The sequence below is a fragment of the Penicillium cinerascens genome, assembly GCF_028974065.1.
Source record: "Penicillium cinerascens strain IBT 15544 chromosome Unknown scaffold_4_segment0_segment1, whole genome shotgun sequence".
NCBI lineage: Eukaryota > Fungi > Ascomycota > Eurotiomycetes > Eurotiales > Aspergillaceae > Penicillium > Penicillium cinerascens.
Window position 1 is genome coordinate 1,224,306 of NW_026695298.1, and position 14,503 is coordinate 1,238,808.

The window sequence follows — 14,503 nt, forward strand, 5'->3', positions numbered from 1 at the left end:
GTACTGGTGCCCCGGAGCGAGGTCCCAATTGACCACTCAGGATGCCAGATTCTCCGCTTGGCCTGGCACCATACAGTTAGCTCCAACCTTCCACCGACTCTTCGTCTGTTATTCCAAGGTCGCCGACAGAGTACGTCGTGCTGACACTCTATCGCGTCCGTTTTTGGAAGGTCCTTCCATTTACTGTCTAGTGTCTTCGGTTGAGCCCCTACTGCGGAAAAGGAGAAGGAGGCCAACGGCTGCAATGCCCAGCGACTCCTCCATCTCGGCCAGCTCCCGGTCTCCTTTCGGTCGCTAGACACCCCTGCCGTCTCCAGGCATCCATTTATTGGCATGTAGATTTAGTGCACTAAGATCGACCATCGGAAGAGCGGTCAACCTGCACCTAAGTAGATAAAGATTTTTTCTGACATAGAGGGAGGTGTGTAGCACCTTCGCGTCAGAAACGTGCACCTCTACGCCGGAAAACTTAGCAGACTCGGTCAATGCTCGCAAGAGATAAAGACAGCACGGACGAGCTTGAAAAGACTCCATCTCGGGAGCTCAAGCTTCAACCCCAATCTACAGCAAAGACATCCCGCATTCCCAGAATCGATTTCACGGCCGCTTTCCACATCGTGTGCCCAGCCGATCCTGTCCACGCAGAGCGTGTTTCAGCAGCAGAAACTTCATAGGAAGGGTTTCACCACCAACACCTGGAGAATTGGGGATTCTCTGACCATTGAACGGAGCGCTTCCCGGTTCAAGCTTGATGATCCCATCCACAGTAGGAATGGCGGGCACTGTACATCATCCTCGGGGCGTTGCTAGCGGCTGACGGTGCTAGAGAGGAACCACCCACAACCTTGGTGCCCCCCCCCCCCCCCCTCTGTAGATCCTATTTCTAGCTTCTATAGTGATGCCAAGCCTGACCGACGCCCAACTAACATCTTGAAGGTGGGTTACCAAAAAAGTTAAAATTTCTTCTTGAGCGGAGTCGCCGCAATGATATCGACCTTCCTTGTTCGGGTTCAGCATCGTGATGGTCTCACACCGGTGGCAGATGGCTCGGCTTTGTGAGACAGATCTCGGGTTCAGGATCTATTTTTCGACGTTGTAGCCTTCGTGGCTTGCACTATTTCTCTGACTCCGAAAAACACAGCCTGGAAATCAACCAACATCGTGAACACCCAGGCAGTAACGATTCTCGTTGCAGAATGTCAATTGAAGAGATTTGCGGTGAAATGTAACACGCGCTACGGAAGTAGCTGCAACACGACGATCCATTGCAACCCACGATATATTTATGCACGTACATGCAGAGAGAGGTTCTCCCGCAGCAAAGAAAAGCCGAAAAAATTATCCGAACAGTAGTTTTGTCCGACTTTTAGAAAACTGGAGTGCTCGGATTTGTTTGTAGCGATCGGCTATGCCTAGTGATCGTCAAGGCTTGAAACCTCCGCCGAAGTACGACCGTTTCAAGTTGATCCGTCTCCCCTCCCGAACATACCCACACCGAGGTCTGCACAAAGCCCGAGCCGAAGCTGAAGTGAACCACTGGTTTGAGAGCTTCGGGAAGATCAAACCATTCGCCACCGCAATGATCGAAGGCTGCACAAGATATATGCATGAGGTGGAGCGCGCCAGCCCGCTAACCTAACCGATCCTCCGTGAACCGAGTGGAGTGCACAATCAACAAATGAGCTGGTTGGCAGACGGTGGGCTCTGTCGGGTCCTCGGGACCCCTCACACTCCGACTCCAAGCTTTGTTCTTCTTGCTTCTCAGTCTATACCACATCCAGCTCGCCGACACGATGACGGCGCGCGCTATTCCAGGCAACTTCAATGGCCCTGTTGCCCCTGTGGAGCACGGGATCCCCGTCCTCGTCGGAGCCGAAGCGAAACGATGATCCACCTGTTTCAATTTTCAATTTTCAATTTTTTTTTAAAATGGCGCTCTGTATCTACGGAACGCCCATCAAAAAGGGTGGAACTTGTTATTTCATTCGATCCTGTTTTTGTGGTTTGTGCGGTTGCTGCCAAGTCCCCCTGAACCTTGACGCCAACAAATACCTGCCAAGGTAGGCAGCAGCCTGTGATGCTTGGACCTCGGCCGTAACAGCGCGCCAAACTATCCATTTTCATGGGTCCTAACTCAATTGCATCTTGCGATCTACCGATCGGGCAGGCGTGAATCTTCTCGTTGACCGAGCGGTCTTTTTATAGGCCGGCTTTTTAACTTGGCAAGGGTCCTGGGTGGAACCAAAAGACTAAATGTCCCAAAAAAAAAAAAGAAACAACGATTATGTCAGTGTCGCAAACTGTTAGCCTCATCCGCATATCCTATGCTTCGATAGCAGGCCAACAGTAGCTGCACGCTCACATCATCGTCAAACGTGAGGCTTCGGAACCTTACCGAGCCGGGACGAATCGGCGACCCTGAATCGGCCCCGCACGCCGTTCATTGGCTGCCGACGGGCAATCCTGCTCGCCAGTTCACCAGTCGGCTTACGGGCAGTGCTAACCGGGCTGGTAAGGGTTGTTTCACTCAGGGGCAGTCAGAAGAAATCGATACTATTCTTAGATGAGACTCAATTCTGGGAATTCTGGGAGTGGTGTTCTATGGCATGGTCGCCTGTTACGGTGACAATCCATGGTCGTGTCGGGAAGTTCTGAGAATTGAGAGCTGAACAGGGAGGATCGAGGTAAAGCGTAAAGTGTAAAATGCCACGATGCCACTTTGAGACCCTGTTCAACTAACTGCGGGAGTCGGTCCACGCAGGGCTTGCCTGATCGACGTCTTCCTAGACAATTCGAATGAAACGAGGTCCGGCTATTCTCTCAAGCTGAATGCTGTGTCGTGCCCAGCTTATAGTAGTAAAACAATCGATAATGACTTGGACCTTGTTGGTAAGTCTTTGCAAAGAGATGGAGAGTGGTAGAAGAAAGAAAGGGTGGGAGAAGACGCTAGTGTAGCCTAGTTGAGATAGAAGTAGTGCGTAGTGTTACGGTAGTCTTGCTGGCTAATTGCGGTGATTCCCAAGAGACCCTGCATTCGCTCTTTTTCATTTGAACATGTGAGTCGTGTGCTGGCTCAATGCTTACTTACCATATACTTGATTTGGATGTAAAGTTGCACTTGAAGCCTATCCAGTACGGTGTGTCCTCTCGAGGACAAGCTGCCATGCAAGCCGACTTGAGCCACCTGAGAAAGAGAACTTGTTGCTCGGTCATCTCCGACCCTCATCTCATGGGATACTCAGGTATTGCGTGGACAGCATTGCATTGAGGCCTATGGACATAACAATACGCTTGGTAAATTCAATGCTGAAATGAAAGAAGTGTAGCTGACCGAAGCCACGAAGACAGGAAAATGACTGGCACAATCCCACGACGAACTCCTTGTCTTCCCGGACCCTACCCCCGAAATCACAAAGTCCGAAGCTGCCATCCTTAATGAGCTCGTTAGGTTCAAGTAGTGGAAAAGATGTTGAGGTTGCTTAAAACATGCTGGCGCTCTCCTCCACAGTTCGGTCGTAGCAGACAGGGAACAGCTTGGCCCAGAAGTCGAACTTCGCAGGCCGCTGTTCCCTCTCGTCGATCAGCCACTTGGCAAAGGCATTTTCCGTCTGGAATGGATTCGGACTTCGATACGGTGCGACCTGTGCGCGCGTGTGTGTGAGCAGAGGGGACAAACTTGACACCGGTCAATGAGAAGGACCTTGGATACCTCATGATAGCGCAACAGTGCCTCGTAGTACTTCTCATCAAGGCCGATCTTGAGGAGAGTGCTCTCACGAATCTGCTTGACAGCATTGTTATATGCGTGGTAGAGATTCTCGCGCTCGGCAACCGTGCTCTCACCGATGGCAACGCCCGCGTGAAGCTTGTGGCGGCGCTGGTGCGCGTGGGCAACCTCGATGAGACGTGTAAGAATATCAGCCTCCCATGTTTCGTACAGTGGGTGATTGAAATTCTTGACGTGCCGCTGGAGCAGCCACAGCTCTCGCTTGAGACGGAGGGCGTTAGCCTGCAGCCTTGCAAACTTGCGTTGTATGCAGTCGTTAGTGGCTTTCAAGGCGAACTGGGTGGTGCTGAATTTCTGAACCGATTGGGGGTCAGCTTTGAGATCCATGATGGGGAGCACAATAGAGGGGTTGTCGACGAGGGAAGTACCAGGACGTCATCGTCATCCTCGGACCAAGATGCCTCGGACGACAACATCGACGCATCCTGAGGCAGAGGGGTAGGACCTGTGCCCCGGGAGTGGGTGCGAAGTATCTTGCTAGATGAAGTTCGCGGTTTGTGGCTCATGGTGGCAGGTTGAGGCAATGAATGGAATGGGTATCAAAAGGGTGTCAAAGAGTGAGGCCGATGTTTGTCAATGATATGACCGGGATAGAGAGTGTTTATGATGGGAAAAGGGAAGAGAAGCTGCGGTGGGAGAGTATTGTTGATAAAAGTGAGTCGAGGAAGGTGCAGGCAATGCTGGCAAATGCTGGCTACTGCCAAGTTCAAGCTCTTGAATTTATTCACGGGTGGAACCTTGGGACGTTCACAATCCCATTGCTTTGTAAAGAGACAGCACGATATTATTCATATTTACAGCTTGCTGCTCGAGGATTTCTCTCCAAAGTGAATCACCAACTTGCCAAACTGGGTGCCCTGCTTCATATCTTCAAACAGCCCATCCATGCCCTTCAAGTCGTCTATCTTGGTATCCAGGACTCGCGATACGACTGGATAGATCTTCTTGGACTTGACAAAGTCGACCATCTCCTTGAACTCCTTTCGGGAACCCATCGTGGTTCCACGCACGTCGATATTTTTGAGAACAGCCTGCATCAAGAATGGCATCTTGGGAGACACTGTCATGCCATAGATGGAGAGGATGCCACCAGCCTGTCAATGTCAGCAGGTGCGCCAATGAGAAGAGAAGGGGGAGGAGGAGGAGGAGGAGGAGGGAGGGTTAACTGTGGAAGACATGGTTTACGAGGTACTAACTTTAAGCAGCTTGGCAGCTTTCTCGATTGAATCTCCTCCAGCACCGTCGATGATGGCGTCAAAGTTCTTCTTGCCAGACGGAAGCATGCCCAATAGCTTCTTATCCCAGCCTTGCTCCTTATAATTCACTCCACCAGTTGCACCCAGGTCAACAGCTTTCTGAATCTTGTCCTGACTGGAGCTTGTCACGAAGACGTGAGCGCCTCGGGCCACTGCGAACCGCAGCGCCATCAATGCGACACCACCTCCAATACCAGTGATTAGGATAGCAGCGCCATTGCTGGAGTTTCTCTCACCAGCCTTGGAGACCAATGCCCGCCATCCAGTCAGGCCTGTCAAAGGGAGAGCAGCGGCCTCTGCGTCTGAGAGATGCTCAGGGGCTTCTTCAACCTCAGAGTCTTCAATGGCAATGTACTCTTGAAGAGTACCTTTGTTGTAGACTTTGGTGCCTCCCATAATTCTGTATCCCGTGGCCTCTTCCGGACCATCAGGCGAGTCTTTCCAGCCGACACCGGGGTTCAAGATGACCCGCTTCCCCTGCCACTTTTCCGGATTCGAGACATCGGGGCCAGCACCGACAACGACACCCACGCCATCAGCCAGAAGGGGGACGTCGAATGTCACGCCAGGGTAGAGGTGCTGGCGAAGAAAAAGGTCGCGGTGGTTGAGCGATGCGGCAGTCAACTTCACAAGCAGCTCGCGGCCCTGCGGGGAAGGCTTGGGGTGAGTGCGGAGTGTGAGCGGATAGTAAACCTGGCCGGGCTTGCCGGGTTTGCCGTCGATGGGCTCGATATACACTGCCTTGGACATTTTGGAACTGAATTAATGTAGAAGATTCTCCAGGCAGGTCGGCCTTGGTGATAGTCGGTGCGGGGATCTTCTTATCGATAACCGAGGATCCCAATGACGAAAGCGGTTGAATTGGAGACCGCAATGATTTACTATTCAGATTGGACGAAATGTGAAGTGAGGAGGTAGGTACTCAATATGTTGAAGATATAATAATGCAAGAGCTCCGGGTGGGCAGTTTTATCTATCAAGTGTGCCGAAGTGAACGCTTCACGTCACATACCCATGAGGACCTCGGTCCGCGGGCGAGCGGTCTTACTAATTGGTCAGGGCCGCCATCCGTGCTCTTCCCCAAATTGGAGTTGCTCTCTGGGAGCTATACAGCATGGGTTTAGTTTTGCCATGGCGAAGGGGTAAGCTCGCTACCTAATTTGGCAGTCTAATCCCAACCCTCCGCAATTCGCCTGATCCTCGGATGAGATCTTGACGGGCTGTCCGAGTACCTATCTAGCTACAACATGCGTAAAGCAACAGCCATTGGTACAATTTCGGGCTACTTATTTCTATCTGCTGTTCTCATGCCGAGTGTTTCCTAGGCGTGAGCTAGTAAAGGCACAAGGATGTGACCTGGTATGGTACGTACCTTGGTGAGATATATATCCGGAATTTCGGTGACACCTACGCAGGTAGAATATCGGAAAGACATCGGGAGGTTTCTATAGTGGTTGCTCCATGAAAACGGGACCTAGGCAGTCACTTTGAAAAGAACTCAATTTCTAATCCCGTTTAAATTCACTAGGAATTGACTAAAATCTTCCAAGGTTTCTTTGTTAACTACTCTAATTAAAAGCCAAAGGAAACAGGTCCATATCAGTCAATACCGAACCGAATAGACAAAACAGGCAATCTAAGATGCTTTCCCCTCAAGGCCTTCCAAAACAGTACAGACACCATAGACTACTCCATAGGGGCTGTTCCAACCGGGACAGCTAGGTACAAGGGGTGGTAACAGGCGACACCGGGGTTTTCATATTCAAACCCAGCTACAGCTTCCGTAGAGCCTTCAGAAGCAACGTCATCAAAATCGGCAGAGTATTCAGAGCGATATTCACCCGTGCGACAGCAGCAATAGTAGTTCCGCGACTCAGTTTCAGGAGTCACAGGCTGCTGGCAGGTGCACATTGCTTGAGGAGCTTCTCGTGGGATCTCGGCAGGTTGCTGCGGAGATGGTGCTGCCTGTGCGTGAGCTGGGTGGATGTAGCTGTGAATGGGATCCGGAGGGTATGCAGCCATCACAGGGTAGCCGGAGATTGAATGCAAATGGTGAAGATGTGGCAGCGGCGTTGCTACCTTCGTGCTGGACGAAGCCGAAAAGGCTGGGGAAGGAGCAGGTGGTCTCTGTCCTTGATTGTTGCTTTGGCGCTTCTTCTTGTTTCGAGAACAGTCCGCATCATGTGCCCTGTGGTAACAATTGGGGCAGCATTTATGACCCTGATTGGACTCTGAAAGGTCGCTGGTACTGGGCGTAGCAGGACGACCTTTGTCGGTGGGTGGCCATGCTCGCGAAGACCGCCGCCTGCTGGGAGAGATCTCACCGTAGGGTGCACCGAGCCAGATTGGCACTTGCATGATTGGAACACCGCGAGATGATAATTTGTGTATAGATCTGCCGGTGAAATACTCTTGGTGGGGGAAGCTTTGACGTGAACTGCTCCGCATTTTTCGAAGATCGAGCCAGATATTCAGCTGGATACCTCGCTACCTTTTGAAGTGCCCGAGATCGTCGAATGGAGTAAGCTTAGACAGAGAGCCTAAATCTAGAAAAAGAGTAAGCGTTGAGTAGACTGTCTTGTCCTGCAAAGCAAAGAAGACAACGAAGAGGGCGGAGGAAGGTCTTAATATGTCAAGACTGCGTCTACAACGATTTCACACAGAGCCCATCATGTTGTTATAAGGTAAGACAGTGAGCAATGGCAAGCTTGAAGTTTGTAAGTCATTGTAAGTCAGAATAGAGGTAAGCAACGGCTGGAAGCAGTAGCATGCCTACAGCTGAACAAAGAACAACAAAGAAAGTTGATATAGAGGTGTGAGGCAAGGAATAATGTAATTCTCCATCCAGCCAGGTCCCAGTCCCAATTCAAACGGGAGCTATGCAGGCTGAATCTTCCTTGCAACAAGGGCGATGCAATATCTGGTGCCAACGGGGGCTGGGACAAGTCAAGAAGGGATGCCAGCTATGCGCGCGTCCCCTTCCATTCAGGACCTCATCTTTGAGGCGTCTCAAAGTCGCATGGAGGTGCGTCTATGGGCTCTTATGCGTTCGTATTAGCGCAAGGGCCGCAGCATCAAAGAAGCACGACTCGTCGCAAATGGCCCAGTGTAAGGCAACTTTAACGGTTTTGGAAGCCGTACATCATCCAATTGGAGAAGGTGTGTGGTGGTAGCTCACCAGGCATGTCCCGTGGATTAATGCCACACACTGGCGTTCCAAGCCATCAGGGAGATGTAAATGGATAGTTTTTGTATTTGAGTCATGGTCGCCTTTTCTAGACGGTAGGGGTCAATAAGGGGTCTCACCGTGTTGAGACGAGACGGAAAATACTTTACATTGCGGAAAGAGTCCACTGGAAGTACCGGATACAGGGGCGATGACGGAGGCCAGAGTGTGTATTGTGTGTATTGAAGACATCAACTCCGGTGGCTGGCTGCAGGCGATGTAATTTTGTATTTCAGAATACACCCAGAAAGGGTGGTGCTCACGCGACTGATGCTTCTGAATACACGGTAATTTCACCCTCGGCGCGCTTAATGCCACATCCCCGCTAAATCATTTTTGCTTCCATCCAAACCCAAGCGAAAACGAAACGATCTCTCTTCTCGACCTTGTTCGTCTGGCGCTCGCATTCTGCATTTCCCACTCTTTTACAAACCTACCTCGTTCGTCGATTGACTAGCATCTCAGCTGTCATTCCACCCTTACCACCTTTCTTCCAACCTCTCGTGTTTTGCGTCGCATCTTCGTTCGCATCACACAACGCACATCCGCCACCAGAAACTCTTGCGACGAACTGTTTCATACTCGGTTGTTTTGTGGACGATCTTCCTCTTTCCTGAACAGCCTACCTTCCATAATGCCTACACCACTTCCCTCGAGCTTCGCGTCAGCCGCTGCTGGCAACACCCAGGACCCCAGTAGGAGAGGGGATGGAGGTGCCGGTGGAGAATGGTATGCAATCGTGCCTTGTCTTCCCACCCCCCGTGACCCAGTGTCCAGCTTGCCCGCCCCGTTCTGGACCTCCTGGCCGCCTTGTTGATACTCAATTCATCCGGTTTGAGATATCCGATGCTAACCTTGGACTAGGTCCCGAACTCGCATGAACGGAGCCACTCAGACCTTCCGGCGCCCCTCTGTCGCTACCAACCCGACTCACACCCGGGAGGGTAGCCAGCCTGCATCTGCCTCGACGCCTACCTCCGGAGCCTACATGCCTCCCCACATGAGCTCAAATACCATGTCTAGCGCGCTGCGGAACGGGGAAGCCCGATACTCCAAGGAGCAACTCCTGGACATGTACAGGGCACAGCGGGAGTCTGGATCCTTGGGCAAGAATGTGGAGGATTACTTCGTGGCCGACTGGGACCCTCACATGGTGACAACCCCCGCGAATGGGGCGTGGGGGAAACGGGACGACCATAAGACCTCCGCGGGGCCCGAAGTGTGCTGGGATCACGGTGGACAGGCAGAGCCGCTGGCGTTGACCGATATGTCTGATGGAGAGAAAGAGGTCGGCCGTTCTTATATCTCCACGAGCTGTGTGTTTGTACTAAATCTCTGCAGTTGTTCTCCGCTTCGGTCAATTCGCCTCTGAAGCCGCCGCCAGCCAACGCATCGAAGGAAAATACCGCTCCAGTGACTGGTGGTCGTAAAGGATCGATTTCATACACTCAGGGCCACATTAATAACTACAGTACATCTTCTCCGAACGCCGCCCGCCCGGGTGCCCGACGCCGAGAAACGGGCGACTCCATCGGCAATCCCATGTCTCCTACCGGTTCGAATCCCCGCTTTTTCCGTGACGAAGTAAACACCTCTACTCCTCCTCCAGCCCTGTTGCGTCGCAAGACCGACTTCCGAGAATCCAAACCGGACGAAAAACCGAAGGAAAGCGGCCCAGATCCTGCTTCTCCATTCGGCTCCTTGAAACGCAGCTCTACCAACCCTTTGAATACGGCCGTAGGCGGACCCAGCTCTCCCTGGGGATCTGCTTCTGCTTCCCAAAACGCTAACTTCTCTCCCATGGGCGCATTTGGGGCTTTCTCTCTCGGATCAAATGCCGCCGCGCAGACACCCCCGACTGAGAAGAAGCCGGGATTCGGAAGCCTCCGAGGCGAGAGCAGGTTCAAGGGGTTGCTTTCCAAGGACAGCTCGGAGGACATCGCGGGATCTGCAAGGGAGAAGGCTTTGGGCAACCTCGAGCGTCTTGCTGAAGACGATGACCACTCGCGCTCACAGTCTCCATGGGGAGACGCGGTCAAGATACGGGCTGGCCGAAGCGAAACCAATCCCTTCGATGAGCCTCGCAGTGGCAGTGCTGCCCTCGGCGGGTCTCAAGATGTTGAGGCCCCGTCTCAGGCCGATCTTGGTTTTGGTGCATTCGGCATGACCTCGAGCATTCCCGGGTTCCGGGAGCTGATGCAGAGCCATGAGAACTCGCGGAACCCCACCCCCAGCCTTCTCCAGGGACATGAGCCGACTAGCCCGACCAATACGAACCCCTACCAAAGTCCCCACGGTGATAAAACTGCGGTAGACCCGGAGGATGTGGATACCGATGGGTCGGATATTCAGCAACCCCAGCACCCTGGGTTGAGCGGACTGCGCGACCCTTCTAATCCCTTTGGTTCCATGAAACGTGTTGGTTCTGGCATGGATCTGCCCACGATCGATCGCAGCCAAAATTCGAGTGCCAACGCCAACAGAAACTTTTCCGGTCTTGGGGGTCTGAGTGGTCTCTCTGGTCTGGGTGGACCCTCCGCATGGTCTTCTGGTGGTGCTATTGGTACCCCGACTCGCGAGCGTTCGGCTTTTGGAGGGTTCGGTGATCCTATCTTTGGTTCGATGGGTGGTGAGCTTCAATCACCAAGCCTGTCTGCGCTCGCAGGTGGTGGCTTCTTTAGCCCGCATGCCGGAATTTCTGGCACCGCTAGTATTGGTCGGTCTAGCAAACTGGGCGCGCTCTTCTCGGGAATGCAAGATGATCACAGCCGCCCCGAGTCCGTGGGTATGGATGATGCTCTGAGACAAGATGCATCCCAGGCAGTATTGGATGGGTCGGCAAGTAAGCCTGGATCAAACTCGGCCTCTCAAACTCCTGTTTCAGCAGTCGGTTCCCTCCCTGCGAACTTGACCCACGACATTGCCCAGGCTCAAACTCCAGGTGGAACTGTTCCTTCTGCCCAGCAGCGGACCATGGTCATGCCTGATCGGATGCGCTGGATTTACCGTGATCCGCAAGGCAATATTCAAGGGCCTTGGACCGGGCTTGAGATGCACGATTGGTTTAAGGCTGGATTCTTCAGCCCTGATTTGCAGATCAAGAAACTCGAGGACATCGAGTTCGAGCCCCTAGCGCAGTTGGTTCGACGAATCGGAAACTCGCGTGAGCCATTCCTTGTCCCTCAGATTGGTATCCCTCACGGACCAGAACCCAACGGCCCTCAATGGACTGGTGCCGTACCTGCCGGCTCTGCCCAGCCTCCTTTCCCTGGCAGCTTCCCCAGCTTCGGCACGACTTTGACAGCCGAACAGCAGAATGCACTGGAGCGACGCAAGCAGGAGGAACAATATCTGATGGCCCGTCAGAAGGAGCATCTCGCTCAGCAACAAGCTATCATGAAGCAGATGCACGTCCCCGGTGCTCCGGCATCTGCACAGCCCCCCCTTCAGCACCAATCGAGTGCCCATAGCCTCCACAGCCAGCCCAGCTTTGGCAGCATCACCTCCCCTGGCGTATACCAGCCATCTCCTATCCAGGCACCGAATCAGGGACAACAGCAGCCCCAGCAAGCCCCAGGATTCTTTGATGCCGCTGGACCGATCAGACAGGGTGGGCTGTCGAATCTCACTCCTGGGATGCTAGGAACCGATATCGGCAACCAGGATCAGCTTGCTGCCCTCGTTGATCGTCTGAATGTTGGCCGGCAGGATCCTTTTGCCTTCGGTGGGGCTTCATTATCTAGCCGCCAGTCCGACAGCTTGTTCCATTCCCAGCAAGTCGCATCGATGCTCCAGGACCGTGCTCAGCTCCAGGAGGAACAGGATCAATTTGACAAGGCTAACCCCGACGACCTATTTGCTCAACAGGCTCGTGAGGAACGTTTGCGTCAGTTCAACGCCCTGCGGGCCCAGGAAGGCGATATGGTGCGGACCGCAGAAGGTCTTCCAACCCATCCCGCTACTGTTTCCCAGCAGCTTGAAGCTGAAGCTGCCGCTACGAGCTCGGAAGTGGCAGTGGAGATGCTCGCCTCGGATCTCGAAACCTCGGAGCCTACTCTCACCCTGTCTCAGCAAGTCCAGAAGGCTGCCTCTGCCCAGCGTCAACAGCAGCAGGAGCAAGAACAAGCCCCCGAGTCAGTATGGGGCAAGGTGGACCGCGCCATGCCCCAAGCTTTCCCTCCCCCGCCGTCTGCATCGCCTTTGCCGGCACCTGCCGCTCAGCGCAACCGTCAGAATGTGGCCGATGCTCTCGCTGCTGGTTCTCGGTCCCAGACTCAAACTCCCGTTGATGCTCCTGCCACCTCCGTTGCTCCGTGGGCCAAGGATACCCACGAGCTGCCCAAGGGGCCCTCTCTGAAGGAAATCCAGGAGGCGGAAGCTCGTACTGCTGCTCAGCGTGAGGAAGTCGCCGCAGCCGCTCGTCGTGCCCAGCTTCTCGCCGAACAAGAACGTCTCAGTCAGGCCCAGGCCCATGTTGTTCCTGGTCTCCCCTCGTCGGCCAACTGGGCCAGCGCTGGATCACCTGGAATCCCTACCTCGACTACTGGCTCCGCGTGGAGCACCAAGACCCAGCCTACACCTACCAACACTGCCACCAAAAAGACCCTCGCTCAGATCCAGAAGGAAGAAGAGGCTCGTAAGCAGCGTTTGGCCGCCGCCGCTGTGGCGGCGGCACAGACCGCGACCCCTAGTCCTCCCGCCTCTGCTAGCAAGCGCTACGCCGATCTTGCCAGCAAGGCTCCTGCTCCTTCTGCCGCCACTGGTCCAACTGTTTCCGGTGCCTGGACTACAGTCGGTGCTGGCGGCAAGGCTAAGGCCCCACCCGCTGCGCCTCTTGGCCCTCGCTCTACCAGCGGAACCATCCCGGTTGCACCCGCCGTTGCCTCCAAGCCTCGTCCAGTCGTTGCTACCCGCACCGTGACCGCGGGCAGCATCCCCCAGTCCAATCCGAATCGGGCCGTTGAGGAGTTCTCCAAGTGGGCCAAATTCACCCTTGGCAAGGGGCTGAACAGCAATATCAATGGTAAATATTGATTCCTAATTCGTCTTAATCCCGCACAACGCTAATGCTATCTATAGTTGACGACTTTGTCCAGCAACTGCTGTTCCTGCCTGCCGAGGCTGAGATCATTTCCGACTCCGTGTACGCCAACTCGCAGACCATGGATGGCCGCCGCTTTGCCGAAGAATTCATTCGCCGCCGCAAGCTTGCCGACAAGGGCGTCGTCGAGCCTGTCTCGCCCAGTGCTATGGGCGAACTGAAGAACGGCGGTGGCTGGAGCGAGGTTGCCAAAAAGGGATCGACCGCCAGCGCTGCATCCCAGGTCTCTCGTGAGGAGGAAGCTGCCACCGCCGCGTTCAAGGTTGTCGCTCCCCGCAAGAAGGGCAAGCGGTAAATGTGTTGTGCATTTTCAGCTACGTTTGCATTTGCCCGATTTCTTCAAGGCTTTCTGCTGCATGAATATGTTCTCATCTTGAGCCTTAGATTCGCGGTTTACTCCGATGCTGGATCTGGCTCGCCCATGTACTATTACATGTCTTTAACAGCATTTAACTGTATTATGTGTATCTATCTGTTTCGTCCGGCCTGGACCGTGCGTGAGACGGAAACCCCAGGAAAACTCGAGCGAGATCAAGTCATCTCAAAGAGTGGATATACTGCATCCAATAATTTCACACTGGACCTAGGTACGATTTATCCCGGTACATATGACCATACCATCCAAGCCTAGTATGCCCCATCGTAATCAACCGCGCGATTCTCCTTCGCCCAGACCCGCTCCGATTCACTCTTGTGCGGTGGCGGAATCATGCCATTGAGCTTCCACAATCGGCGCTCCGTCTCATCGACATGGTATTCCCAGTCATATCCCTTATCCGCGACATGGGGCTTGAGGATAGTGTCGATCCGCGAGGTAATGCGTCGGTAGGCGGCATCTTCGTTCGGAGCGTGAACCGCGATATGCGTGATAACCACCCGGATGAAGGGTCGTTCAGTTGGAACTTTCCCCCCGACGAAAATGTCGCCCTTTGAGACAGTGACAAAGTTGACGACGACGTAGAAGGCCGGCAGTCCGACATCGGTGTACATCTTTGTGATGTCTTGGACGAAGGCTTCTTTGGATGCTGGGTCCTCGAAGGTCCCATTGGGGTGGTAGATTTGCCAGAGAGGCATGTTGAAAATTGGGTGACGCTGGGTGTTAAAGGCAAGGTCAATAGAGGTCCAAAAGACGG

At 53.7% G+C, this 14,503-nt stretch overlaps 5 protein-coding genes across 5 annotated transcripts; 1 reads left to right on the forward strand and 4 right to left on the reverse strand.

Annotated features, from left to right (window-relative positions):
• Positions 1-3,479: 3,479 nt before the first annotated feature.
• N7498_009558 (uncharacterized protein) lies at positions 3,480-4,293 on the reverse strand (the record flags this gene model as incomplete). Its single annotated transcript, XM_058456614.1, has 3 exons — positions 3,480-3,641; positions 3,710-4,081; positions 4,156-4,293. 3 exons carry the CDS (start codon positions 4,291-4,293, stop codon positions 3,480-3,482), a joined length of 672 nt encoding a protein of 223 aa, XP_058303513.1.
• Positions 4,294-4,581: 288 nt separating this feature from the next.
• On the reverse strand, positions 4,582-5,793 carry N7498_009559 (putative alcohol dehydrogenase; the record flags this gene model as incomplete). The annotated part of the gene is made up of 2 exons (XM_058456615.1): positions 4,582-4,881; positions 4,984-5,793. 2 exons carry the CDS (start codon positions 5,791-5,793, stop codon positions 4,582-4,584), a joined length of 1,110 nt encoding a protein of 369 aa, XP_058303514.1.
• Positions 5,794-6,729: 936 nt separating this feature from the next.
• N7498_009560 (uncharacterized protein) lies at positions 6,730-7,401 on the reverse strand (the record flags this gene model as incomplete). The annotated part of the gene is made up of 1 exon (XM_058456616.1): positions 6,730-7,401. The coding sequence occupies one exon, from the start codon at positions 7,399-7,401 to the stop codon at positions 6,730-6,732; it is 672 nt and encodes a 223-aa protein (XP_058303515.1).
• Positions 7,402-8,903: 1,502 nt separating this feature from the next.
• N7498_009561 (GYF domain-containing protein) lies at positions 8,904-13,665 on the forward strand (the record flags this gene model as incomplete). Its single annotated transcript, XM_058456617.1, has 4 exons — positions 8,904-8,998; positions 9,134-9,557; positions 9,611-13,292; positions 13,349-13,665. The coding sequence occupies 4 exons, from the start codon at positions 8,904-8,906 to the stop codon at positions 13,663-13,665; spliced, it is 4,518 nt and encodes a 1,505-aa protein (XP_058303516.1).
• Positions 13,666-13,997: 332 nt separating this feature from the next.
• N7498_009562 (tautomerase family protein) lies at positions 13,998-14,444 on the reverse strand (the record flags this gene model as incomplete). The annotated part of the gene is made up of 1 exon (XM_058456618.1): positions 13,998-14,444. One exon carries the CDS (start codon positions 14,442-14,444, stop codon positions 13,998-14,000), a length of 447 nt encoding a protein of 148 aa, XP_058303517.1.
• Between the last annotated feature and the right edge of the window lie 59 nt (positions 14,445-14,503).